General features: G+C 54.1%; 1 protein-coding gene across 2 annotated transcripts in view; it reads left to right on the forward strand.

Annotated features, from left to right (window-relative positions):
• Window positions 1–27,938, forward strand: part of ZCCHC7 (zinc finger CCHC-type containing 7) — a 122,466-nt gene that overhangs the window by 68,680 nt on the left and 25,848 nt on the right. The window contains exons 5-8 of one of the 2 annotated variants that reach the window (XM_065860697.2): window positions 10,863–10,906; window positions 11,957–12,079; window positions 12,333–12,503; window positions 24,453–24,488. In XM_065860697.2, the coding sequence (XP_065716769.1) occupies window positions 10,863–10,906; window positions 11,957–12,079; window positions 12,333–12,503; window positions 24,453–24,488 (374 nt within the window). The remainder of the gene's footprint in view (window positions 1–10,862; window positions 10,907–11,956; window positions 12,080–12,332; window positions 12,504–24,452; window positions 24,489–27,938) is intronic. The other variant, XM_065860698.2, reaches the window with a different exon arrangement.

The following is a 27,938-nucleotide window of genomic DNA, read 5'->3' on the forward strand; positions in this document are numbered from 1 at the left end:
TGTAGCAGCGGTTGGTTGTGCTGCAGTGGGCAGTGGGGTCCATGGCAGACGGCAATGGGGTCCATGGCACACGGCAGGGGGGACCGCGTCACGCACCCCGCGCCCACAGCCGCGTTCTGGAGGGGATCCCAGTAAAGCGCTTTCACCTGTCCTGGGGTCCTAAACAAATTTGGTGCCGGCCTTTCGGACGCGGCGATCCCGTGCTGGGCCAGTGCGGTGTGGGACCAACCCGGCTGGGGATGCAAAGCAGGCCTGGAGAGACAGACAGACGGACAGACAGAGACAGAGAGACAGACAGACAGAGACAGAGACAGACAAAGACAGAGAGACAGAGACATAGAGAGACAGAGACAGAGACAGGCAGAGACAGAGACAGAGACAGACAGAGACAGAGACAGAGACAGTCCAATGGGAAACAGGCACAGAGACAGCCCACACAGTGCCCACGCAATGCCCACGCAATGCACACGCAGCGCACACACAATGCACATGCAATGCACATGCAATGCACACGCAATGCACACGCAATGCACACGCAATGCACACTCAATGCACATGCAGTGCACACACAATGCACATGCAATGCACATGCGATGCCCACGCAATGCACATGCAATGCACACTCAATGCACACGCAATGCACACACAATGCACACTCAGTGCACATGCGATGCACACACAGTCCCCATGCAATGCCCATGCGTCCCCACCGCGGTGCCGGCCCCACCGCCTCCCGTGTCTGAACACTCCTCGTGTTACAGGACGTGAGTTTAGCAGCTCTGCAAGGCTGTCTTTCGTTGCAACAGCGTAATTAAGGTGTTCATCGCTTTTGGTGGAGGTCAGAAGATTTCCTGTTGCTGTGGTGTCTGTTTAAGGAGGGAAAAAACAAAACGGAAAAAACAGCCACAAACAAAAAGCCATGCCAAAAAAAAAAGGAAAAAAACACAAACCACAGGACAAATGCTGGAAAGTGCAAATAAACACCTTGGGATTGCCCGAGGCACTTTGGACCCAGCCGTGTTCGTGTCGGTTTCGGTTACACCGCATCTCCAGCTTTCCTTGCGGAAGAACGAAGGGCAGCGTGTGTGCTGAATTCATGCGATGCTCTATATGCGAATCTGGGGATCTGGGAGATGCGAGGGTTCCAGTCTCCATCCGCGGCAGCTGTCACAGCCACCAGAGACGGGTGTTCGAGCACACGTTTGTTTGTTCATAACTCACGTGCGTGTAGTAGTGTACTGATATGTACATTAGAAACCATATACAAAATTAGAAGTAAAAAACAATGGGAAAAACATCAAGTAAACCCTATTTAACAAACACATTTTCCCGTACTAATGGTGCAGAACGGCGTTTCGTCCCGGTGCGGAGCGGGACGCGTGTGCCGCCGTGCAGAGGAGCGGGGCCAGCCGGGGCAGAACCCTCTCAGTCTGCGAGAGCTGTGGTTTGCCGATGGTGAGCACAGACCGCATCTCCCGTTCCCCACTTTGTCCTTTCGCTGGAGAGAGGACAGTGACACCTTTCCCGCTGTGCCCCTCGCTGTGGGGACGGGCCTGCTCCAAACAGTGAGGATTAGCAGTTCTTCAGCAAGGCCGCTCCATTTTTCATCACATCACAGTCCTGCCTCTTAGTATGGACATGGTGGGTTTCTGGGAAGCTCTGTGTTCTGTTGCAAGCACAGCTGTGAGAAGCCGTCTGTCCTGGCCGTCTCTGTTCCCAACAGAAAGGCACCTTTGTCCTGTGGAACCAGATTCGTCAGGAGGTGAGGACCGAAACGGGAGGCCCAATGTGTTCGTGGCTCTTCGCTCCGTGCCCTGGGCGCCTGGGGACGCGGTACCAGGAGAACGGGTCTCCACACTCCTGCTGTCCGATGCTTTGCTTTTCGAGGTCTGCAGAGCTCCTCGTCCCTTGTCAGGACAAGCAGTGTCTGTGGCAGCGGCTCCGAGTGCGCGCCCGGAGCGCGGAGGCGGCAAGAGGACCTGCCGGGCCCTGCCGCCGTGCTGGTGTTCGGGGCCGATGGGCCCGCTGCACGCCGTGGTGTCTCGAGGCCCGGGGAGGCTGACGCTGGAGCAGAGCATTGACCCGTGAGTTCTCTCCCCGTGGAGCCGCGTGGTGTGGCACGTCCTGAGCCGCACCGGTGCTCGTGGCCGCCAGCCGCTCCAGACTTGTTATCGATCATTTACAGGCGAGTGGGCGAAGGTTCGGCATGGGGAGTGCCCGGGGTGCGGTTCTGTTCCTCACCAGTGACAAACGAGCAGCTTTGCTGGGACAGACCTCTGATCTATGGGAACTCCATGGGGTGACGCTAATTTCTGTTCCTGAATTGCAGAAATATTCCTTTCAGTATTAGTATTTTCAGGAGCCTTGTGCATGTGTTACCTAGTCCGTCTTTGCCATCATCCTCAGGAGGATCACAGAAATGAGCTCGGGACAGACCCAACAGGATTCCACCCGTTCAGGTCTCATGCGGCTCTGGCTCCAGCGCGGCTCGGCTCTGGCAGCGACGCCATCTCCAGAGCCTGCTTCCCGTCGGCCTTGGCGGGGCTCGGTTCATCTGCGGGTGACGAGCAGGTAAACGCCTGTTTCGTGTTCTGCTGTAGCTCTAGACCACCGCTGGTCACATCTGAGCGCTGTGCTGCCTTGGAAACCCGTGGACCTTGTTGGTAGCGTTGCGCGCTGGTACCAGGGCATCCACGTTTCCAGCTGTGTCTCTGGAAGTTTTCAGGGTTCTCCTCCTTCATATCTGTGAACCCACCACACGATGCACAGCGTTTTGAAACCTTGGGACGCTGCATCCATGGCCGAGGTCTGGTTGTGATAACGGTTTATAAATTGCTGCTCTTATGAACAGCAGAAGTGCCAAACCAGGGCAAAGCCACCATGTCTGATTGTTGCTGTAGTTTGTTCTCTAGACGTGAAGTTCTTTGTGAGCAGGTGGAAGCACCGAGAGCTGCTCTGGGTGCCCCTGGGGCTGCCCCATCCAGACACCCCATGCGGTTCTACCCTGTCCAGACACCCCATGCGGTTCTACCCATCCAAACACCCCGTGCGGTTCTACCCATCCAAACACCCCATGCGGTTCTACCCCATCCAGACACCCCGTGCGGTTCTACACATCCAGACACCCCGTGCAGTTCTACCCATCCAAACACCCTGGGCGGTTCTACCCCGTCCCAGAGCTGCTCTTGTTCTTCCCCACTTGCCGTGTGGGAGCTGATCTGGCCTCAGGTGGGAAGGAGTCGTCAGAACTGCAGTGGTTTAGCTGGTCTGGTTTAGCTGGTCTGGTTTAGCTAGTCTTTCTTTGGTTTAGCTGGTCTTTGGTTTAGCTGGTCTTTGGTTTAGCTGGTCTGGTTTAGCTGGTCTGTGCCCCACGGGCCAGGTTATCAGCACAAAGGGGAGCTGAACTGAAGCTCTGGCCCGTACACAAAGACTGATTATCAGCCTGTGTTTAAATCTGATTTTTTCTTTGTTTTCCTAGGTTAAGGATTTTTGGAATTTCGGGGCAAAGTAGAGACCCCAGTTCAGCTTCATATACTCTGGATATTCACCAACATCACTGTTCCTAGTTCCACATTTCGTGCTGGTGACAGCCGTGCTGTTTGCAGGACACAGCCGGTGGTTGATGGTTTGAGGTCTGTGGTTCAGCTGCTGCGCTCATGACCCATTTCCCTGCGCGGGCAGCACCGGCGGCTGTTGGCGCATCTCGGACCCGGTGGCTGTGCCGATCGGGCACCACGAGCCTCAACAAGGCTCTGTGGGCTTGGTTCACTCTTTCGTATCTCCGCTGGTCTGTGTTGGTGGAAGAAGGTGCAATATGTTCCCAAAATATACTACCAAGATGCAGCTGTGGATTTGCTGTTAAATGATACTTGAGGGGTGAAACAACGTCGGCTGTTAACTGGGAGCGGTTCTGGCCGGCTGTGTGCAGAACCCGTACCGGGCCCGGCACGAGGTGTGCGCTGGTGTGGCTGCTGGTGACAGATGGGGGCCCGGGGCGGCCGCGGTGCAGGGCTGTGCTGGCGAGACCTGCACACCACCCGCCGCAATACACCGCGGCGCTCTGGGTGTGCTGGGTGTGCCGGAGCCGGTGCTGCAGAGCCGCACTTGGTGAGGAGCCCGGGACGCCGGTTCCACCCGTGCCAAGCCCGCGGAGCCGCTGCCGGACTCGCCACGGCCGTGCCGGGCCCGCTGGGACCAGATGAGCAGCGGGGATGGTGTCGGACGGAGGGTGCTGGAAAGTGAACACTGTTACTCCTATTTTGAAATTGTAGTTGTATCTCAGAGCGTTTGTTGTTTTGTTTTGTTTCTAATGAACAGCTCAGAGCCGGCCAGGGCCGTTTTTGGCAGTAATCTGTCCTGAGACTGCCCTTTGTTTTGTGACTTCACCCTTGATTTTACCTCTGTCTGCGCTTTTTTCACATGTAATTCTGAGACAGCGTTTATTATTTTTCTCTTCGCCCAGGATTGCTGGAATCTAAAAGGTATTTAAGACAACTTAATCAAATAGCTAAAAAAGGCTTTCTCTTCAAAGTAACCTATTATTCCTTTTTCAGTCATATAGGAAATAATCAAAAAGTGAATTCTTGATGCACTCGATGAGAACAATAGATTTGTGTTCAGTCTTTCCTTCTCTAAATTAGAAATCACAGTATAGACAATGGAATTTCTGAATCATATATTATACCTTATTCTCTGGTGGGAATAAAATGTCCGTGTTTTGCCTCCTTCTCGCCGTTTGGCTCTGGCTGCTGTGAACACTGGGAAGAATAACCCCGCAGCTTTTCTTTCTTTTTTTTTAATCTATTCATTTTATACTTTTCAGACAGATTTTTCCCCGGGGTGAAACAAAGGTTAACTGAAATTTCCTCTGTTGTGTACCTGAACGAATCAGCAGTTTGAGAAGGAAATCCCATTGATGGGCAGAGAGAGTGACAGGCTCTATTTAAAGAATTCCCCCGACTGTGTGGTAGACCAACCATGCCATGAATTTAACTGTTCCTGTGGTCCCCATACTTGTACCCACCAAAAAGAGAGAAAAACTTACTTTGTTCTGCAAATGTTGTGCTAAGCTTTGAAAATCATGAGCCGCCGGGTGCTGTGAATTAGCACAACGGCAGCGGCCGGGCTGGAGGAAGCGGCGTTGGTAGCAGGAGACGGAAAACAGGCAGAAATTATGCGTGCTTACATAATGGAGACGGCACACTGCGTGCTTGTGTTTCAGCGTGCGTTTTAGCGATTTGGTAGCGTACGTGTTCCCTGGTAGTATGAGTTATGCAGTTATCTGTTGCTTTTGTGACTGCACGCTGTCATTTCTGCGTGGGGGGTGGAACTCGCAGCAGCCGTGGGAGCGCTCAGCGCGGCCGGGGCGCCGAGGGGACCCCGGAGCGGGGCGCAGGGTGCGGGAGGTTCGGCCGCACCGAGGGGCTGAGCGCGGCCTGGGCGCCCGACGGGGGCACCTGCCCGGTTCTGTGTTCCTTACCGTCTGCTCCAAATACAGGAGCACGCGCCCCGGCCGCGTTGAGCGCCGTTAGTCCGTGTGCGTTGAACGCCGAGCCCTGGCTCCTCCTGTGCCGCGCTGGGCTCTGCTCCCCTAACGTTACTGTAATAGGTCTTGCGCGTTTTTCCACTTAATCAGGACTGTTCAGAGGTGTGGGGTTTACCTTTTTAAGGTCTCGTGTGCTTTTGGCCAATGCTGCCTTTGCTTCAATCAACTTCTTACATTTTAATTAATTTCAACACGAGTTCGGTTTTGTAGTTTGTTCACTGTTGTCTTTTCAGTTTTGTGATGCTTTTCAAAACCACCATGCTGGATCTGACAAAGGTTACTGGAGTATTCCAGGTATTTTCTCATTGACAAAAATGTGCAGATTACTGTGCAGATATATATATTTGTATAAGATATCCAGGGGAGAGGCAGGAGAGTCTTTCCTTGCCATGAGAAGATTTCTCGGGTTGAACTTCTGTCGATGATTACATCGACCGATTCCTCTGTGGGGGTTTGTGGGTCTCTTTTAAAGTTGAGTTAAGGAGATGCTGACATGTAATCCATTATAACAGCACGTGTCTTGTTTTAAGTGAATCGCTTTTTACTCGTCAAAGCAAAGCTGAGAAATCCCTAGAAGTGCCTAAGAAAAGCACTGCAGTTCGTTCGTTCCTTTGCGCGGGTTAACCGGAGTATCGGGTGATGTGAGCGAGTCTCGCCCACCGTGGCTGCTGCGATCCCGCCCTGGTACCCGCTGCCCGTGCCCCGGTGCCGCCAGACACGAACCCAGCGCACCGGCTCCAGCACCGGCCCGGGACGCGGTCGGGGCCGTGGCAGGAACAGTGCAGACCCGCAGCACCGACGCTGGGAGCGGTGGGAGCCATGGGGAGCAATGGGGCCATGGGAGCGATGGGGACCATGGGGGGTGATGGGGCAGTGGGACCCCGTGTCCCAGGGCTGTGCTCGCTGCAGGCAGCTCCAGCAGCGGCACCGGCAGCACCGGCAGCACCGGCAGCACCAGCTCCTGCTCCGTCACCGTCGGTCTGCGCTGGCTGCACAGCAGACGATCGCTTCAAAAACTTCTGCTGACAGAGGGGTGTGGGGGCTGTATACAACCCCCCCATTTATCTAGATATCCATGTATCTAGATATCTAGTTATATAGATACAGGGGTACTTGGAATACAGCCTCCTAGAAGAGAAAGACGTGTAGTGCATCCTAGTCCACAGAAACCTGAATTTCTGTGCCCTACAAAATCCGATGTAGGGACGCGATCTCACACTCTGTGTGGGACTCTGCTGGGTCCCCGTCACCTCCCGCTCGCAGGGCAGGCTGAGCTGGCACAGAGAACAGGGGTGCGTTTTCTCCGGCTCCGAAGACTGAAGGACCAGTGTGAATTTGGTGGGTCGGGGCCCTGCCGTGCGGGGCAGCCGCGGTTCTGCTGCAGACGGGAGCTGTGGGCAGTGTGTTGTTTACTCTCAGTGCTGGTTCGGCGGTCGCGGGTTGTCCCCGGGGCAGCCTCGGGCCCGGCTGGTGCCCTGGTTTTGGCGAGAGGCGAATGGAGCCGCGCTGAGCCGCGCTGGGCTCCGGCTGCGCCGCCGGCTGCACCGCGTGTTTGTGCTGCTGGAGGGAAACGTGGAGCTCGGTGATCACTCGGAACTGTTATTGAAGAAAGCAAAGCTGCTGCTTACCATCCGTCCCATTGTGTAGGGGCACGGGACAGCCGGCGTGTGACGCTTTATAAAGGAAGAACCGTGCCCGGAGCTCCCATTTTCACCTGCAGGGTATATGTCTTGCACCCTCTGCTCTCCCTTCTTTTCTTCCCCGTTCTGCACTTTGACAGAACCGTTTTGTCAAAGTATAAATACAAGAAGTTTATATGACAGATCAGTTGTATTTTTTTTATTCAAAGTATGGAAATTCGTATAATCTTAAATAGGAGATTACTTTTAACAAGCGCAGGTGAGAAGGAATAAAAGCACAAAGTCGTTGAAGATGTTCTGGGAGAATTTTATCAAAAATAGAAAGGACAGTGTAAGCGGAGTGAGCTCTGCGCTGCCGCTCCTGCACAGCAGGGAGGGGCGGTGGACAGGGGCCGCGGGGCGGCGTCGGCCCCGTGTCCCCAGGGACGGCGGGAACCCCTGCGCCGCGCGGCCGGGCTCGGCGCCTCAGCGCGGGTCCCTTGTGCCCGTCCCTGCCGAATGGGGAAGCTGTCAGGGCCTAGCGCAGGTGTTCTCTGTCTGTTTTGACCAAAACCTCCCTCGGGGCCCTGGGGCTGCGAGCGGAACCGCGACTTCACCCGCCCCGGCCCCCCGGCCCCCGGCTGGGAAACCAGGGCCTGGTGCCGGCGAGCGCGGGGCCGAGCGGCGGGAAACGGGGCGCGGGACGTGGGACATGGGACATGGGATATGGGACACGGGACACAGGACATGGGACACAAGACATGGGACACGGGACACAGGACACAGAACATGGGACACAAGACATGGGACACGGGACACAGCACACAGGACATGGGACACAAGACATGGGACAAATGACACAGAGACACGGGACACGGGACACAGGACTTGGGACTGGGGACACAGGGCAAATGGCACAGGACGCGGGGCTCGGGGCCCGTGGGCACGTCGGCTCACGCCGGGCAGTGGCGGGGAGGCGTCCGAGTTCAGCAGCGTTCTGTGATCTGTTTCACGACGCGGGGCCGTCGCTGCGACCCGCAAGAAATGTTGCAGATTTTTCTGTGTCCCCAAAGGGACGTTTCAAGCTGGCTGGGAAGCGAAATGCTTCCACGTATTCCAGTCTGAAGAATTTATTGTGAGTAAAGACAAAGTCTTCTGCAATGTGTTGTGAATTAAACTTAACTTTAAGGTCACCAAATGGATTTAGTAAAGAGAGATTTTGTTGTAATATTTTATTCTGCGTTAAAGCTCTTGTATCTGTTTTCTGATTTGAGTAGTTTTCGTTTCTAGCATTAGGGATATTTGAATCATTATATCATGGTTTTCCCCGGTGAACCAGGGGATTTTGACAGTGAAGAAGAGAAACTCATTTGGTTTGTCCTCAGGAAGGGTGTGCCCGGTGATTCACGGGGTTAATCCACTGGTAATTTTGATCGGTAACCCGTCGGCCATTCTGCGTGTGTGTTTCTGTGAAACAGGACCCATTGCCAGGGCTGGGGTTTGAATGGCAGGTATCTGTTTCTGTATGAGTGCATTTCCTCAGCAGGCCTCCAGGCAGTAACCAGTGCACTAGGATATGTCAGTGCTTGGCTTTACTTTCAATTACTGGACGCGAAGAGGCCTGACTTTCCCTGGGGCTCATCCGCAAGGCCCCTCCTGTGACCAGGCCGGGCGTGATGCTGTCCCCTCCGTCCTCCCCGCGGGGACCGGCGTCCGGAGCAGCAGCTCAGGGACACAGACACGGTCCCACTGCTGCTGGTGATGGTCCCGTGGCTGTGGGTGATGGTCCCACAGCATTGGGTGGTGGTCCCACGGCAGTTGGTGATGATCCTGTGGCTGTGGGTGGTGGTCCCACTGCTGCTGGTGATGATGCCATGGCTGTGGGTAATGGTCCTGTGGCTGTGGGTGGTGGTCCCGTGGCTGTGGGTAATGGTCCTGTGGCTGTGGGTGGTGGTCCTGTGGCTGTGGGTGGTGGTCCCAAGGTTGTGGGTGATGGTCCCACGGTTGTGGGTGATGGTCCCGTGGCTGTGGGTAATGGTCCCGTGGCTGTGGGTGGTGGTCCCGTGGCTGTGGGTGGTGGTCCCGTGGCTGTGGGTGGTGGTCCCGTGGCTGTGGGTGATGGTTGGTGTCCTGAGCAACGCTGGGGTGAAGGAGCAGGATCCTGTGCCGAGACTCGTGCTTGGTCAGCTCTGCGTGTGCTGTGACTTCATTCCGACACATCGTCCAGATTGCTCTACGAGCAGCTGGTTGACTCCGCATTGACACCTCTGTGCTGGGCGGTAGCGGTGCTGGTGGTAGTGGGTGACAAATGTAGAACTGTTTCAGGTGCTGGTGGGGTTGGAGCAGACGGCGCTGGTCCCGGCTGCTGGGTGAAACCGGCGGCAGCAGGTGCTGCGCTGTAAACCACCCGCTGGGTGTTCGTCTGACATACCCAGGGACTTTTTCAGTAACTAAGGGTTAAACTGATAGTATAGTTCACACATTTTTAATTTCTAGTCATTCGCTTTTTTTTGTAATTGAATAGTACAATCAAAATCAGTTGGATACCTTTTTGTGGTTTGTTTGGGGTATTTTTAGTTTGTAGATGTTGATGTTCTCATGATTTGTGTTCACAACCCACATAGGTGGTTCAGGTTTGCGTTGTGGGAACAGGATGGCACGGTTTCCATTACAAAGGGTTAATTTGCACACGAGTTGTAAGGGTTGCTGTAAAGGACAGGCAGGTGAACCCTGCAGACGTGGACCCTCCGGGCCGGTGCCCATGAGAACCGACCCGCGGGGAACGCGGAGCTCTCCAACAGCTCTCGCTGCGGCCTTGTGCTTTTAGCTTAGGACCTTTTGTTTCCCTTCTGATGTTTTCACTTCTGCCAGTCCTAGGGCTGTGTGAGAAGGTTATGGTGTGACAACCGATAATTTACTGTGTCGTCCCCATTTACTGCCCATTACCAGACCCTGGTTTGCAATAGAGTTACTCAGCTTACAGTCTGAGTTGCCGTGGTTCTGCGTAAAGTCATTGTGGCTTCAGCAGTCGGAGGCAGAGCCGAGGACACCGGTTCCGCACACCGCGGGGGGCAGAGGGGCGCTCTGGGCGCTGTGCGGGCGGCTGTTCGAGTGCTCCGCGGCACCGAGCCGGGCGCGGGCAGGCGGCGCTGACCCGTGTCTGTGCCGGGGCCCTGCCCGCGGCGGCGAAACTGCCCTGAGCCCCTGCCCGGAACGGCAGACCTGCAAACCTGCCCGGAACGGCAAACCTGCCCTGAGCCCCTGCCCGAAATGATGGAACTGCCCTGAGCCCCTGCCCGGAACGGCAAACCTGCCCTGAACTGCCGCTCAGGAACAGCAAACCTGCCCTGAGCCCCTGCCCGGAACGGCAAACCTGCCCTGAGCCCCTGCCCGAAATGATGGAACTGCCCTGAGCCCCTGCCCGGAACGGCAAACCTGCCGTGGGCTCACGCCGGGGCAGCAGGGAGCTGGACTAACAGAGCGCACCCAGGGGCACGTGTGCTGCTTTTACGGTGAACCAGGTTGGGTGCCGGGCAGCTCCATCGCTTTCCTGTGCTGAAGACAGAACTAGTTTGCCCCGTTTTGTACATTCGGAGTCTATTATCAGTTTCAATAAGTGCAATAAACACGATGTTGAATATATTATAGAAAAATATTAATATATATAAAATATAATTAATTTTATTTCTGTTTTTCAGGAGACGTGGATGTGGACTGGTCCATCTCTAATAAAGACTTAGAGGTAACACAGACAACCGCGTTGTTCCGCGTTCTTTGTGTTTGTTCATCAACAAGCAGAGCGAAGAAAAGGGGATGAAAAATCAGTCTGCAGGTTTTGTGCGGCAGGAAGAGGGTCCCAGTGCGCGGTGTCCCTGCACCGGGGTGTCACCGGGACCCTCCTGGGGCACGGGGGCGTCACCAGGACCCTCCTGTGGTACCAGGGTGTCACCGGGACCCTCCTGGGGCACAGGGGCGTCACCAGGACCCTCCTGTGGTACCAGGGTGTCACCGGGACCCTCCTGCTGGCGCCGCCGTGTCCTGGAGCACGAGGTTCAGCTCTGGCCCAACTCCTTCCGTTTCTCTTCCCAGCATTCAGTAAAAATTATAAAATCCAGTGACATTAACAAAGACTTTTCCTAAAGAGAAATGGTTATTTTTGTTGCTCTTCTGCTCTCTTGGCCCAGGTTATTTTCATTTTTAAAATGGTGGTGTTTCCTAAGCAATGGAGTTTGAAGATGTGGGTTTTTCAGTTCTGTCTGCCCGCACAAAGCGTGTGTGAGGTCACTGGGGAGAGTGGTTTCCAGCTTCTCTTTTTCTCCTTCTTTTTCCTTTCTAAATCTTTCTTTACAATTGCAAATCACAGTTTGGGTCTGGGCTTGTATAGCATTGTACTTTGTCCAAGAAGTTTCCTTTAATGTGTGCAAGGGAACGTGTAACTTGCATTTACAATTAATGGTGTTTATATTCGTATTCTGGAAGGAATTCCAGTCTGACATGAAATAGCGTAGAGAGTGAAAGTGTCTTGTCTAATCAACGGAAAGTGAAACTTCATAACTATGAATTCAAACAGCAAAAAATGAAGTCCTGAAGTGGGAGTTTGCGCAGGACAGTGCTTTTCTTCCAGACGGTGCAGATCTCCCTGTGACAGAAGTGCCCACTCAAACCTGGTCTGTAGATGGTACTTGTAAGAAGTTGGATTTCTGTCTCGGCGCTGCCAGCGATGACATTTGGGAATGTGGGGCTGTGAGACACGGAGCGCAGCGTCCGGTGCTGAACGTTTTCTCCACCGCAGGCGCAGATCTCGAACCGCGGGGGCGCGCGGCACGGCGCGCGGTACTACAGCGCCGACAAAGCCGTCACCTGCCGCAACTGCGGCCGGGCCGGACACCTCTCCAAGAACTGCCCCGCGCCGAAGGTAACGCCGCCGCTCGCCGCCGCGCCGGTTGTTGCCGCGCTGCGCTGGGGGTGCAGGCGGGAGGATAACTTGTGCGGGATCTGTCTGGTTCGTGGAGGTCTCTGCCGTTGTTGCTCTTGTAATCCCTGCAGTTCTGGAAAGCAGCAGACGTCTGTGTGGGATGGCTGGTTCTTCATTTCCTGTATTGATTTTTAAACTGCCTGTGCTCTTTTGAACGTTCTCCCTTGACGCAGTTGCGTTTGTGTCTCCGCAGAAGGTCCCGCCGTGCTGCCTGTGCGCGGGACGGGGTCACCTGCAGAGCAACTGCCCCGCGCGCTTCTGCCTGAACTGCTGCCTGCCCGGCCACTGCTACCAGCAGTGCCTGGAGCGCGCCTGCTGGAGCAAGCTCTGCAACCGCTGCCACATGAAGGGACACTACGCTGACGTGAGTACAGCTGCGCCAGGGCTGCGTCACCGACGGCTGTGTCTGTCAGAAAACGAATCTGCAGCTACCACACTTCTTTCATATTTTCTTTGATTTTATGTAGTTTGTATTTGCATAAGCATGTGAAATATTGTAGCTGGTCCTTATCTAACAGTGTCACAGTTGTTGTGGAGAGTGGCTCAAAGAAAACACCCAGAGTGCTGTAAACACTTGCTCTTCAGCTTGGTTTTGTCCAGGTTAGTGAAGGTGGTGAAAACATCCTTGTTTCTGTTGAGTGGAGGGTGTAGGACGGTTGAGACCGGCAGACATGGTGTGGTGCAGGCATCCCAGCGAGAGGAAGGAACAGCTCTGATGCTCCGAGAGCTCCAGATACGTGTTTTCTCACTGTGATCACATACTCATCAATGAAAATACTATTAGGGGTTTAAACTGATGTCTGGATGGGTTGGAGAGGCATTTATGCGTGTGCTGTGTTTGACACTGCGAGTGTACTTTATGAACAAAATGGAAAGGGTGCACTTCATTTCTCACGCAAGTACAGATGAGCAGAAGTGTTACCTGGGGTCAGTGTGTAAGGAAGCAGGTCTACAGCCACGTTCAGGTGCCGCAGCTTGGTTTGTCCCTGCTCTTCAGTAGAGTCCTCTATTATTTGTGAAAATGCAAAAAGAGAGAGAATGTTGCGGTCAGTTGTCTCCCTGTGTCTGTGTCCCCACGGACAGGCCCGTCACGTGCACACTCCAAGGGAGTTTGTGGAGTCGTGGAACAGTTGCAAAACTGTGCACTCTACTATTGAGAAAAAAACATCGATATAAACATTTAACGTCTGGAACCTGCTGATGTTCGGTCCCCCTCCCACGAGGACACACTGGTGTTTCCACCGTCGCTGCTGTCACCGAACCCCCCGTGTTCCTGCCCAGGGGTCGCCCCGCGCTGCCGCCAGCCCCGGCTCCCGCGCCGTGTCCGGTGCCTCTGCCGCGCAGCGCACGCGGGGACCTGCGCCCGGCGCCAGGACACGGCGCTTCAGAAACCTCAGCAGGCGTGCATCTGTGTTCACAGCAGAAACGGCTCTGCCGGGTGATTGTGCAAAACTGCTCCCTTCGTCTTCCGAAAGAACAAACATCCGGTTTGTTCCCCACCCGATGCTCGGCTGCCTGTTCAGTGCCATGGGAGCAACGCTCCCATTTGTTTTGTGGGGAGGTGGAGGCCCCGCAACACACGTGCATTCTGCTGTCAGAATTTACTGAGGATTCAGAATTGTCTTGGATAAGTGAGTAACTTTGTCACAAGACCGGTGTGGAAACGGTAAACGTGTGTGCTGTGTCAGGACACCGTGGTGTGTCACAGGCGTCCCGCGCGGCGTGTTCTGCACAGGCACGAGCTGGGATGTCAGGCCTGGGACTTCGTCTGGCTGAGACTTTCTGTGTCAAAACTTTTAAACGGTACAGCTACGGAAACACACTTTTCAGAGCACGATCTCCTTTCTTAAAAGTATCGCTTCAATCCTGAATGCATTTTGAAACAAGCACAAACTGTTTTGCTCCTGGCGGTCTGCCCCCAGCTGTTGTTACTGCTGGTGGGGGTTCACAGGGGAAGGAAAGACGGAGGGGGTTACACCGGGGCCACAGTGACAGGACCAGGGTGACAGCGTTAAACTGCAAGAGGGGAGGTTTAGATTAGACCTGAGGAAGGAATTGTCCTGAGGGTGGTGAGAGCCTGGCCCAGGTACCCAGAGAGGTGGTGGCTGAACCATCCCTGGAGACATCCCAGGCCAGGCTGGACGGGCTCTGAGCACCCTGAGCTGGTGAAGATGTCCCTGTCATGGCAGGGGTGGCACTGGAGAGGGCCCTGCAACACAAACCATCTGTGATTCTGCGGTTCTGCACGGTGTGTTCGGTCAGTTCTGCACCAGCCGCAGGAACCGCGGGTGAGGAACGTGGTGTCCTGAGCCACCACGCGCGGTGGCAGGAATGTAAAGATCCTGAACAGCAGCACTTGAAGTTATTGCAAGCATCATCCAGCCTAAGTAAAACCTTAGATCAGTATTTCAAAATACATCTGTGTGTATAAACAGAAGGTTTTTGTTACAACTTAGATAATTCACAAACCAGCAGCTTTTATTTTTTAAGCGTGGTGTAGCCCAGATCTGGACACCACTGGTTTTTGAATTTTTGCTTCCTGGGTGAGTAATTTCAGATCAGGTTTTGGTGCAGGGTGAACTATTCTGGCAAAAAGCATTCTTTATTATTCGTAAGAAAGTCTTGAATGCTACAGCAGTTGGGAGTTTGGTAGAAGAGTAGAAGAGTTTGGCAAAAGAAGCAAAATTTGGAAGGTTAGTAACTGTATTTACCGTGAAAGACCTGTGGAGTTACAGGCAGGCACAGGTTTATTGCAATGATGTTATCGATTTGTGAGAACCAGTGGCAGCTGGGAAGGGCCCGGCCCGTCCGTGCGTGTGCGTGCGCTGCGCTCCCGCAGCTGCCCGGTAGCGCCGAGCTGCACCGTCAGGCGTGGGCTCGGCGGCGGTGCCGGCCGTGCGGTGGGACCCGTCACCCCGCTCAGCGCCGGTTCAGGCGCGACTGGAACACAGGATTTGTCCCGTGTTCCCTAAGGTCAGGTGGAATATTCGCTGTGTTCCTTCGGCGATGCCCCGGGAGCTTTCCGTGGCACCGGTTGTGCCATAAGGACTGCGGAGAGAGACAGAAGTAGATTGAGTTCAATACAGGCTGCTAAAATAACACACAGATTAAAATTAAAGCGTGATTAAACATACCTTTATCTTTTTTAGCCTTGTATGATGTTACTGTCGTTGTTCATGTCCTGTACGTAGCAATTAACCTTTTATGATGTATTTTCTCAAATTAAACACAGAAAGATAGGGTAAAAGGCAAGCTGTGATAACATCAGCGTGCATTCCTTCTTAATTTTCTATCTGAAGGCAGCGGCTTAAATGTTTATCTTCCAAATATACCTGTTCAGTTACCCTAAGCGTTGGGTTTTTGACATTTCGCAGTGTTTGAATCTGTTCCTAGATGTCTCCTCCACCTTTATTCGTTCGGTTTGGCCAAGGAAGAACAGCGATCGGCGCCGCCTCCTCCCTCTCGCTGCACACAGGTGTTCACCGGAATGACTCCTGTCCCTGGTATCGCTCGTGCTCCGAGAACCCAACCCTGTTGCAGGATCCCGGGACACGGGGTGAGGGTGGAGGACAGAGCGGTTCTGGGTGCTGGAGCGGGACCGTGTGTCCGTGTGTCCGTCCTGTCCTGCAGGACCGGTCCTGGTGCCGCCCCCGAGCGTGAGGAGCTGGGGGCGGAAAACGGGAGTTCGTTACATAGGAAACGGTGTTGGAGCAAGCGGATGATGCCCAGCACAGCCGAGAGTTTGCTGTTTCCTGTGGCGTTTGAATGTTAGAAATGTGAAACGGGTCTTCCCTGTCTAGCTGTACTTTTGCTGTTAAAAACAGGTGCACGGTACCATTGCTTTAGAAAACGTGAACGGCGCACTTCTGCACCCCCTTTCTGGTAAGTGTTAGACAGAACTGTAGCCTTAAGTATCTTCTATTTGCATCTCTTGCCACGTTTTCTGTTTTACACACTTTTTTAAGTCAGTTCTCTTCAAGTAATATTCTCCTCTGTAAAGAACTAGGCCTCCTCTGTCGTCCCCAAATTTAAACCCTGCCTAGGTTGTGTGGGTGACCGGGAGCAGCACAGCGTGTGTTTGTTCTGCTCGTTTCGGCCGCCTCGGCTCACAAAGGTTTGTGCCCGGGGTCCCGCGCAGTGCCGTGGCACGCGGGGCACGCGGGACGGAGGCGGAAGGGACTTCGGTGGCGCTTTGCGGGTGAATCGGAGCGGTACGTGCTCCCTCACGTCAGAGCAGGCAGCGTCGGGCAGCGGGTGCCCAGGCCGTGAAGGAGCGCCTGGCCGGGATGCGGCACTGCTGGCACCCTCCAGGTGCTCGTTTTGCTTTGCACGTGGCCTTCACGGGGGAAGAAACCGGGGACGCTCCTGCACCGAACTCTTGCTCTGTGGCGGGAAGCTGAAGGAGCTGTTAGGGTTACTTAACCTGTGGGTTCTAACCCGTTATCAGAACCGGGTAACAGCGACCCGAGGGCTGGGGAGGAGCCGGAAGGTAGAGCAGGCAGATCAGCAGCAGCAGCGTGTGACCTTGTGCGCTGGGTTTGGTTGGCGGCCGAGGGGCGAACACGATGACATTTGGCAGGGGTGGCGGGGAGGGCTGGGCGGCCAGGCCTGCCCGAGGGTCCCCGAGCAAACCGGCGGCGTGCGGGGTGGATATGTAAGTGTGACATGCGTGGAGGGACTCCAGGGTGCTTTTGTGAAGGAAATCCCACTTCTCGGGAGCCTCTGGAGCTCTTCAAAGGAGAAGGTCGACAAACGTGTGTAAACACGATCCAGTTGACATAGTCTACAATTTCCAAAAGGCATTTGACAGAGTTCCTGACCAAAAGCTTTTAAGGAAACTAAAGAGGCATGGAGTAAGAGGATAAAGGTAGGATATGCTAGTGTGACATGGAAAAGGGTGAACAATAGGGCGACAAGACTTGCTGAGGACTGAGTTATTCGGCGTCAGCCTGCGAGCCGGCTGTGCAGAGCGGCCGGGGCCGGCTCGGCACCGGGAGCGCGTGGAGCCGCGGGTGAGCGCGGTGGCAGCGGGTGTAGCGCAAAGTGCCCGGGGTAAGGTAATCCCGTCTTTGTAAACGGGCTGATGGGCTCTGAGTTTACCATTACCGTTCAGGACTGAAATTTTAGAGTTATGAGATATAATCCTTTAAAAAAAAAATCAGTTCATAGTTCAAAAGCTGTGAAAAATCTGGTGAAATGTGAGGAATAGTCAGGAAAGCACTGGACCCCTGTGAGCAGGTTTGGCCCCTCTCTGTCCCTCAGCGCAGTGGGAACTCTTCAGCCTGCAAGAGGTGGCCGCGGGCTGCAAAGAGCCTCAAAACGGGATCCGGGGATCCCACGGGGTCCATGACAGTGGCTGGGGACCCGCGGTGCGCTGTTCGGCCCAGCACGAGGACGAGCGGCGTCTGGCGGGGGCAGCAGGAGGGGATCGGAAGGGGCAGAGGGAGACCTGTGGGACTCCAGCGCCGCAGCAGCGCGGAGTCGGCTCTGGTTCGGGGACGCGGGACGGGAATCCACGGAGTGTCCGTGGACACGCGGAACTCCTGCGGCTTGCACCGCGTGTGGGGTGTGAGGGAGGGGTGCGCGTGGCTCGCGGCCACGGGTACAGACCACGCGGTCCCACGCGGTGTGGGCAACGTGAACGGATCACAGTAACGGATCCAAATGCCTGTGGCTCTGCTAATTGTGCTCTGTAAGGAAATACGAGCCCTCCACAGGGCGTTCTGTCGAACACCTGAGAGTGTTTCACCAGGCTGAGTCACAGGCGCTGTTGTGTGTCTGCTGTTGGGATGTTGGAGCTGTCTGTAGGAGCTGGACACAAACCACCCCCAATCCTGGGGCTGCGTGAGCCCGGCATTCTCCAGAGCTCTCCACGAGACTCTGGAGGCGCAGCCGTCATAGGCCGGGTCTGTGTACAGCATTGGAGAAAAGGCTAGATATTCCCTACAATTTTTGCATTGTTACAAAATACTTCGAAAGCTCAAGAAAAGTTGTAGTTTGTCGTTCCTGGAAGGTTCACTCTCTCCTGCTGTGACACAAAGGATGCAGAACAAGCTCCTGTGCACAGGCTGGTTCAGACTCCCTATGGTCACACGTTTGTCCAGAAGTGAACATGAGGCAGCTCAAGGTGCTTCCCATAGTTTAGTTTGGAAAGGTTTGAGGTTATTTAGAACAGTTCCAGGAAAATACGTTTATTATCTGCTAGGCCAGTCACCTTCCCTGGAACGCCCTGGCGCGGGTTTGGAGCCGTCTCGGTGGAGCCGCGCTGGGAGAAGCCCCGTGTGCCCTGCACAGGGTCAGCGGGCAGAGTTGTTCTGGAGGTTTGAGTTTGGCTGCTTGACCATCTGCTGCTCCACCTGGGAAAGACACATCAGCCTCATGCAACATTCTGTGTGCATATAGATGTGTATTCTATATGTGTGTGTACATATATATATATACTCGTGTATACATAAGCTGAAAGCCTCTTGCCATGAGCGTCCTGAGTTTGCGGGCTTGGTGGCAGTTAGGTGGATGTCACGGGTCTCGTGGTCTGCAGCCTCCCCTGCCAGCTGCGGGGCGGGGAAGAGCGTCACACGGGGATGTGGCGGGGCACACGCGTCAGGCAGGACCGCGGCTCCTTCGGTGCACGGCAAACCCGGCGTGCGGCGCTCGGGGAGCTGCCCCAGCCCAGCGGGAGCGTGGGCCAGCAGGGCCGTGTCCGCAGGGCTGGCCAGCGCGGTGCTGTGTCCCCACGCCAGTAAAGCCGCGGTGCCATGTCCCCAGGCCAGTAAAGCTGCGGTGCCGTGTCCCCAGGCCAGTAAAGCTGCGGTGCCGTGTCCCCAGGCCAGTAAAGCCGCGGTGCCGTGTCCCCAGGCCAGTAAAGCCGCGGTGCCGTGTCCCCAGGCCAGTAAAGCTGCAGTGCCATGTCCCCACACCGGTAAAGCTGCAGTGCCGTGTCCCCAGGCCGGTAAAGCCCCGGTGCCATGTCCCCAGGCCGGTAAAGCTGCAGTGCCATGTCCCCAGGCCGGTAAAGCCCCGGTGCCATGTCCCCATGCCGGTAAAGCTGCGGTGCCGTGTCCCCACGCCCCGCAGAGCCTGCCCGGGGCCTGGGGCCCGCCAGGACCTCGGCCGGGTCTCCTCCCTGTGTCCTGGCACCTCTGGCCCGTGTCCCGCAGCCGGTCCTGCCCAGGGTCCCTGCACTGTGCCGCAGCCGTGCCGTGCCGTGCTGTGCTGCCCGCGGGGTCTGCCCCGCTCCCCTCCTTCCCCAGCGCCATCCCCGTGTCTCACGCCCACGGTGAGTCCACGTCCGTCTGCCGGTGACCGTGAGCCTGCGTAGCTGGGAGCTGGTCGGTGCCGGCGCTAGGGTCCGGCCGTCTGCGCCGGCGGCACGGAGAGGTCTCGACATCTGCTCGCGCAGGAGCGGTTTTGAAGGGAGCATTGTGTGTTTTCCGCGGCGGTTCCCATGCGGAGGTGATGAAAAATGTGTGTTTTGGCAAATCTTTTGTTTTATTGTGGTGGCCTGCGGCGGGGCAGCTCGAGCAGCCGCCGCTTTGACAAAACACCAGAGGATTCTGTTAAAAAGTTGTGTTTAGTAATTGTTGTCGTTGTGTCAGACCATAACTGACTTGGAGCTGAAGGATTTTTGCGAGATGAGTAGCTGTGCCAGCAGGGACCCAAGTCTCCTGGGCCAGCCGCGCTCTCATTAAGATTTGCCGCTAGCCGTGGCGGTGTTCGGCAAGTATGTGACGTGCATGCTGTTATTGTATGCTTGGCTTGTCAGCCTGCAGCTTTCTGACACTCACTTATGTCACTCTTTATTCAGAGAGGAAGAAGCTTTTGATAATTTGACAAGACAAGCTCTTAAACGATCTAGGTCATGGCCTTCACTGTCTGTGATTGTGAACATATTTCCTGAAAGCCCTGTCACTCATCACAGCTACATTTTCTCCCGGGGAGCCGCGGGCCCGTCCCGCTCGGCTGTCAGCGCGTGCGTTTTGGTTATTCATACCCGCATACAGTACCGGGCTCTCCTTCCCTCGCGGGGCCGAGCCCCGGCCGCCCCGGCGGGGCCCTCCCGCCCAGCCCGGCTGCGGGCGGAAAGGGGGAAAGGCCGCTTAGCGCTGGTTTTGTGTTTGCTCATTGTTGTGGAAATATGAGAACTGGTGGCAAGGGCCTCGTCTATTGAGCACTCGAGTCCTGGTCTGCTGTCAGGGGCTGTTTGAGATTGAGTGTGTTATTTCCTTTGATGTTCACGTTTGAGAATGGGGAAGTGGGAATTAAACAGCAGATGCATTAAGCCGTTGTTCTGGTAAAACAATAATTAGCACCTGATAAAATTCAATACGGGTCAAAATGCGCAGTACCCGGCCTCGATTCGTCTGGTGTGGCAACCCCGGCCGGGTCCGGCTCGGGTATGAATAATCACCCTCCCACGTTAACTGGACGTGGCTGCCGCAAGAGCGGCGCGGGTTTGGCGAGCGGCCGGCGGCGGCGGCACCGCGGCTGTGCCGGCGCTGGGGGGGCAGAGCGCTGCGCTGGAGGTAAATGCGGTTTTGTTTAATGTAGTGCATCACACCGCTGCCGTCCTCGTGTGCCACAGGGGCTCTTCTGCAAACCAGGGCCGTTCGTGGTTAAGTGCTGTTAAATAAATAAGAAATCAGATCACAGGTTCGGTGGTTGTTGTTGTATTTGGTTATGCTCTCTTCCATAGCAAGCCTCTTTGCTTCATTTGAGAAGCCAGTATTCAGCAGTAATTGTTAATTATATGTTTTGTCGTTCTGTGATAGAAGATACAGACAATAACTCCGGGCTGGTGCGGGGTGGTAGGACGCCTGGTTAATGGCATCCTTCTGAAACGCTGTTGTTTAGCCAGGCATCCGTTTTCGACTATTGTGTTCAACTTCTGAAGTTCGTAAGTGATCATTGTGATGATGAAAAGTATTACACCGAATCACCATCTGAATGCAGAAAATGCTCGGCCGATTTTCCCTCACCACCTCCGTCCTACCTCCCCGAGGTTTTCTCACAGCCTGGGACCATCCTGAGCGGCGGGGGCGCAGAGCGGGGCTGCACCCCCTCCCGGGCTGCGCGGCGGAGGCGGCCGCGCTTTCCTGCTCTCGGGTGCCCGTCTTCGCTCTGAGCGATGGCTTTGTGTCCAGAGGAAAGGAAGTATAGAAGAAAAAAAAAAGGAAAAGAACCCTGAATTATTATTTAAAAATAATTTTTTTATTATTTTCATTAAATAGCTGCTCGGTGAGTAAAGGTCATATCACAGAGTGGCATTTTGCCAGTATATGACAACTCATTGATTGCGATTTTTCAACCATGTTAGTCTGGGGACACTGTGGTAATCGAAAACTACCCAGAACTAATGCACAAATAACTGCCTGCTACCACGGTGCTGAGCCCGGGCGCCCGGTCAGTGGCGAGGGAGGGACGGCTGCGCGGGCGCTCTGTGCGCAGGGTGCTCTGCGTGCGGGGTGCTCTGTGTGCGGGGTGCTCTGTGCATGGGGTGCTCTGTGCACAGGGTGCTCTGTGCGCAGGGTGCTCTGTGTGTGATGTGCTCTGTGCATGGGATGCTCTGCCCGCAGGGTGCTCTGTGCACAGGGTGCTCTGTGCGCAGGGTGCTCTGTGCGCGGGGTGCTCTGTGTGCGGGGTGCTCTGTGCATGGGGCGCTCTGTGCATGGGGTGCTCTGTGCACAGGGTGCTCTGTGCGCGGGGTGCTCTGTGTGTGATGTGCTCTGTGCATGGGATGCTCTGCCCGCAGGGTGCTCTGTGCACAGGGTGCTCTGTGTGCGGGGTGCTCTGTGCGCAGGGTGTTCTGTGTGTGATGTGCTCTGTGCGCAGGGTGCTCTGTGTGCGGGGCGTTCTGTGCGGGCTCTTCTGTGTGCAGTGTGCTCTGCCCACGGCGCATTCTGTGCCTGGGGTGCTCTGCCCACGGGGCGCTCTGTGCGCGGGGTGCTCTGTGCGCGGGGTGCTCTGTGTGCGATGTGCTGTGTGTCCGGGGTGCTCTGTGCACAGGGTACTCTGTGCGTGGGGTGTTCCACCTGCGGGGCGCTCTGTGCATGGGGTGTTCTGACACAGGGTGCTCAGTGTGCCGGGTGTTCTGCCCGCGGGGCGTTCGGTGCACGGGGTGTTCTGTGTGCAGGGTGCTCTGTGCGCAGGGTGCTCTGTACGCGGGCTGTTCTGTGCACAGGGTACTCTGTGCGCGGGGTGCTCTGTGCACAGGGCGTTCGGTGCACGGGGTGTTCTGTGCACAGGGTGCTCTGTACATGGGTTGCTCTGTATGTGGGGTGCTCTGTACGCGGGGTGCTCTGTGCGCAGGGTGCTCTGCGCGCAGGGTGCTCTGCCCGCGGGCCGTTCTGTGCATGGGGTGTTCTGTGCACAGGGTACTCAGTGTGCAGGGTGTTCTGCCCACGGGGTGTTCGATGCACAGGGTTTTCTGTACACAGGGTGTTCTGTGCACAGGGTGCTCTGTACGCAGGGTGTTCTGTACGCGGGCTGTTCTGTGCACAGGGTGCTCAGTGTGCAGGGTGTTCTGCCCGCGGGACGTTCGGTGCACGGGGTGTTCCGTACACAGGGTGTTCTGTACACAGGGTGTTCTGTACACAGGGTGCTCTGTGCGCAGGATGCTCAGTGTGCAGGGTGTTCTGCCCGCGGGGCGTTCGGTGCACGGGGTGTTCTGTACACAGGGTGCTCTGTGCGCAGAGTGTTCTGTACACAGGGTGCTCTGTGCGCAGGGTGCTCAGCCCGCGGGGCGTTCTGTGCGCGGGGTGCTCTGTGCGCAGGGTGCTCAGTGCGCGGGGCGCTCAGCCCGCGGGGCGTTCTGTGCGTTCTGCGTGTGGGGCGCTCCTGTCGCCTCCGGCTCCCGTGTAAGTTAGTGAGGAAAATCCCTTTGTTTGCACCCGAATGCAGCGCGAGGGTGTTCGAACTGTCAGATGCTGTATCTGCTCCCGCTGGAGATGTGAGGGACCTCACACGCTTCTTTACAGAAATATTAATATAAAACTCAAATATTTACATGTGGTGTTTGAGTAAGAGGAGAAATGTCGAGCCATTACACAGAACAGATTGTAGATTTTTCTCCAGAAAATTGTGTTACTGATGGAATGAATAATAAATAATACAATTTCCATCACACCCGTGGAAAACATACCGTATGTGCTATAGGGTGACTGTCAAAACTTGGGTAGTTTTTGAGAGATTCAGTTACTATATTGGTTGTTAGGTGGGTATTTTTAATTAACGTGCTTTGTCAGAATAAAAGAAGGCAAGAATTTAGGCGTGAGCAAAAAATTTATTCGAAATCTAAAGAAATGTTAATAACACTCATTTGCAAGTAGTCATGAGACTCCAGCGTTTGAAATCAGAGCTACAGCATGTTATGTAGAAACCATGGGATAGCTAACGCTGCTTCTTAAAATACTGAGAACAGAGACTGGCACACCGGGTCGCTAATTGTTGAGGGGGCTGAGGAGCGGTTTCAGCGGAAGGGCGACTGTTGCGAGGCGGGCGAGGCCTGTGCGGGGCCGGCCCCGCGCTCTGCGGGCGCCGCGGTTCCTTGTGCCTCGGGGCCGCGGCAGGACGCAGAGGGGCTGTGAATGTGGAAACACTGAGAACGCTTGAGAAAGTAACCCCTGCCTGACCCACCGTTAGCGCTGCGATTGTGTCTGCGGGAGCCCCGCGTTTCCCGTCCCGCCAGCTGCGCTCCCATTGTGCCCCTGCTCCGCGCGCTGCTCACAACGGGCGCGCTCGCAGGTCCGCGTGCGGGTCCGGCCGGTTGGAAACACCCAGGCGCTGTGAGAACAGCAACACCGGCGCAGTCTGCTCTGCCGCCCGTTCACAGCTCGCCTGACACGAGCTACCAAGGATTATTACATGTAACAATTATATTGTGATTAGTGTAGAGATACATACAAAAATACTGAAGTATTTCTGTTCCTCTGTGAAAGGGAAGTGCATTGTGATTTAATTTCCAGAACTTTATGTAAATGTGAAATGCCATAAAATGCAGTGCTTACATTAATTTTGTGTGTTTAGCAGTATTAACAGTTGCTGCGGTTGGGAGCCGCTCGCCCGAACTTCCAGCCTTCCGAGAAGGGCAGAGGGAAACTGTTACTGGCTTCCTGACAATGGCAGGGAGTGTGTTAAACCAGTGTAAAATTCAATTAAACTGTCTGGCCAGGTTTTTGAAGCTGAAATGCAGACCCTTTCAGTTAAGCTTCTTATTTTCCTGTGACCGACACCGGTGGATACTGTGTTATGCCAAAACCAACAGGCTGTAAAGCACCTTGTTTCATGCTCCTCGCTGATCAATATTTTTATTTTCCAGGCTTGCCCAGAAATATGGAGGCAGTATCACCTAACTGTAAGTAGAAACACCTTTTATTTTCTTCTACACCCAGCCTATTTACTCTTCTGTGAACTGCTGACCATAAAATATAGACAAGCATCTTCTGCGAGGAGATAATAAACGTCTGAGGAGTTTTTGAGCTGAAGAATGCAATGAACACTGTCGGTGTTTTTAAACATCTTTAGAACTTGTGATTTATTTTAATGCTGTGACCGTTAAACGAGCGCAGCTCTCTGCCCTCAGTCGCCACATTTGCACACTTAAAGAGGGTGAAGTTTTAAGTCGAGCTGCGTTGCAGAAGCAATAATCCCATCAGATATCCCACATGCTGGTAATTAATCACTCCGTGTGGCAAAGCTTTCTCTTTAAATAGTGAAAGAAACCTCAGCTAGAGCAGAGACGGTGATTAGGGAGACGCAGCTTACAAACTTGTGCAGATAATTCCCGTTGGTAAGGACATGGGTGAAACTTTTTGGCCTGCGTTAGCTGATCTTTAATCGCCGAAACAGCAAAACTGAACTTTGTGAACAGCGCCAGTGTTACTTCAGCTTTTTACTCATATGTAAAACAGAGATAAAAATAAAACAAAATTCATATAAATTTGAATAATACCGAAACTTGGATCAATGTTTAGCTGGTTAAGACAATATTAAACGGGTTGGTATCACAAATCTTGAATATATGCATTTATAAAATTATTATACCTAAAAACACCGTTAAGGATTAGGACGTTTGCTGTTTCTGAGCCTTTGCTGTCGTTGCCATGCAGATGAATGTGTACGCGTGTATCAGTTGCAGACAATCGGTCACCGCTGTCCTTCCAGACGAAGCGGGGAAGCTTTTCCTGGGGGTGTTTGCTGTGGGGTTTCCCTTCGGGCAGTGGGGGACCGGGGTCGTCACCTGCTGCTCCGCTCGCCGTGGTGGTGAGGCGCTGCCTTCTGCTTTGGCTTCTGGACTCAGTGATTGTGGGAAATCTTTGCTTAAAACCTATTCCTGGTGTTTTCTGCGTGATGATTTTAAAACAAAGGTCTGGTTTGGAATTTCTTCATTTCTGAGTGTTTACTTTTATTTTAAACAGAATTGGTACAGACTTTTAAAAACCATTACGAGCAGAAGGTGCATCCACACGTTCAGGTGTGTTTTTAATTGTTTGTTTTAATTGCATGAAAGAGAATGGCAAACACTGTTTCATTGTAACCCCTAAGGGTGCGTGTGGAACTGATTTCTGAAACGTTCGCGATGTTTGGGGTCTGATAATCCAATGGCTGTATCAGACACAATAATCTGTTGGGTTGGGTTTTTACTGAGGCACAAGTACAAGATTTGATTTTATTTTAGTCTTACTTGGCACTGGAAATTCCTCGAAAAACGAGTTGCAGTCAGCACTTAGAAAATGTTGATTTGTGTGGAGCGGAGCCCGGAGCCGTCGCGGGGAGCGCGGGGCGTCCGAGCTGCGAATCCTCTGAGTTCTGCAGAAACTGTTCCGAATTCACGCTTTGCTTGGCGTAAATGTCACCGCATTTCCAAAACGAGCTCTCGTTGTGCAAGGTAGTTACGGACACAAGTGCATTGTTAAAAGTACCCGTTTGGAAATTCCTCGTGCGTTTCAGGGACGCTGTGCGGTGTGGTCAGACCTGACGTGCAGAGTCAGACCGGCCGGGCCAGACCGTCGGACGGACGGACGGACGGACAGTTCTGCGCTCTGCAGTGAGCTGCGGATGGTCTGCGAACGATCCGCGTTTCTGGCCTGCGTGCACGTGTCCGTTTTCCACGGGAAGGCTCACTTCGGCTCAGGCTTACGGCAGTTGTCAGATTAAGCCTGGAATTTAAGAATTTGTGAGGCGAAAGGCGTGCTCGGTATCTACAATAAGTTACACCTCCAGAAACTGTGTTCTCTGAATCTTTAAATGCGTGAGGCCCAGCTTTTATTATTCTGTTAAATATTCTCTTTGGCAGCCAGAGCAGACCAGCATTAAATAGTGCTCTCGCCAGGATCGAAACTTCAGTGTTAGAGTGATGTGTACTGTATGTATAGGTGTGGTTGTAACCAGACAGGTGAGATCCTTTGCTGCGCTGCTGTGGAGCCCGGTGCAGGAGCGGCGCTCCCGCGGGCGCGGGGGCCGCCGGGCGGTGCTGGCCGCGCTGGGTCCCGGTGGGCCGGCGGCGGTGCCGCGCGGGCCCTGGCGCTGCCGGCGGAGCGCGGCGCGCGGGCGGCGGAGAGGGGCGCTCTGTGCTGTTCCTCGCCCGCAGCCGTCGCAAAGTTTGTCCGAATGTTTTGCGTTACGCGTTCGTAGTTAATTACTGTGAGTGCTTGTGGAACCTTGCGCCTTTCTCTTTGTGGAGCTTCTGGTGGTTTTGCTGGTTATCGGGCTGTTTCCTAGGAGGTGGACTGCCATCTATTGACTCCTCGTAGCCCTGCACGGAGCGCGGGCGGACGGGAACAATGAGTAAATAATAACCGGGTATGGGTGGCGGTCGGTTTTGTTTACATTGGCTGAGGTGACAAATTTTGGCACGTTACAAATAATTTGTTGTGTGGGCAGAAATGTCTTATTCCCACCCAAACAGGCTGCCGGCGCGGGAAATCTTGTGAGCGGTCGGAACAGCAACAGGGATTACAAGCGGAATATTTTAATTTGCCTTTTGATAGGAAAAAAGATTATCATATTGTATTCAATGAAGCTTAAATTTAAAGGCTCTGTGATAATCAAAGCTTTATAACTGGATGAAGTTAGTTTCTTTAAACTTGTTCTTTCAACTCTGTTAACTAAAATTATTCTGAAGAAAACCAATCAAAGTCGGCAGAACAATCCTATTCCCACCGTGGCTTAAAATAATATTTAATAACCTCTTTAAGATGGTGATTTAAAACTTTTACAAATCACTTTCACTGTGCCTGCTCTCTCTGTATCCGAAAAGGGAAATTACGATTGTTGAAACGTATTTTAAGTTTTTCTTCGTATAGGTATCTATTTCCAATAAATAGGTTGGTTTTGATACCTGCTTATGTTTATCAAAGGGTTTAATATCAATTCGGATGCTAACACAAGGGCTCTGCTGGCAGATCCGGATAAACAGTTTTGATCATAGCTTACTGCAGTGTAAATAACAATACTTGTGATTTTCTCGCAGACAGGGCACTTGGGGTCTTGTGAAGCTCTTTGTTCTGGATTATTACGAAGCCGAGCTTACGATTTTGTCTCCCTAAGCGCCAGATGCTCCGCAGACCCCGGAAGCATGGGGTGTGCTGCGAAGGGCCAGCACATGCCCTTTGGGGTCTGGGGACGCGGGTGCTCGCGGCGCTGCCGCTCTCGTCCTCGGAGCGCCCTGCTCTTTCCTTCCCGCCCTCTTGCTGTGTCGCATTTCAGCTGTAACGGTGGAGAATTTATTTAATATTTTGTGCTCAAGTAGAGGCCGGTGTATAGCCCTCTAATTACAACAAATGTAAAGGAGTCGCTGGAAAAG

This window comes from Patagioenas fasciata, chromosome Z, assembly GCF_037038585.1.
Source record: "Patagioenas fasciata isolate bPatFas1 chromosome Z, bPatFas1.hap1, whole genome shotgun sequence".
Lineage (NCBI taxonomy): Eukaryota > Metazoa > Chordata > Aves > Columbiformes > Columbidae > Patagioenas > Patagioenas fasciata.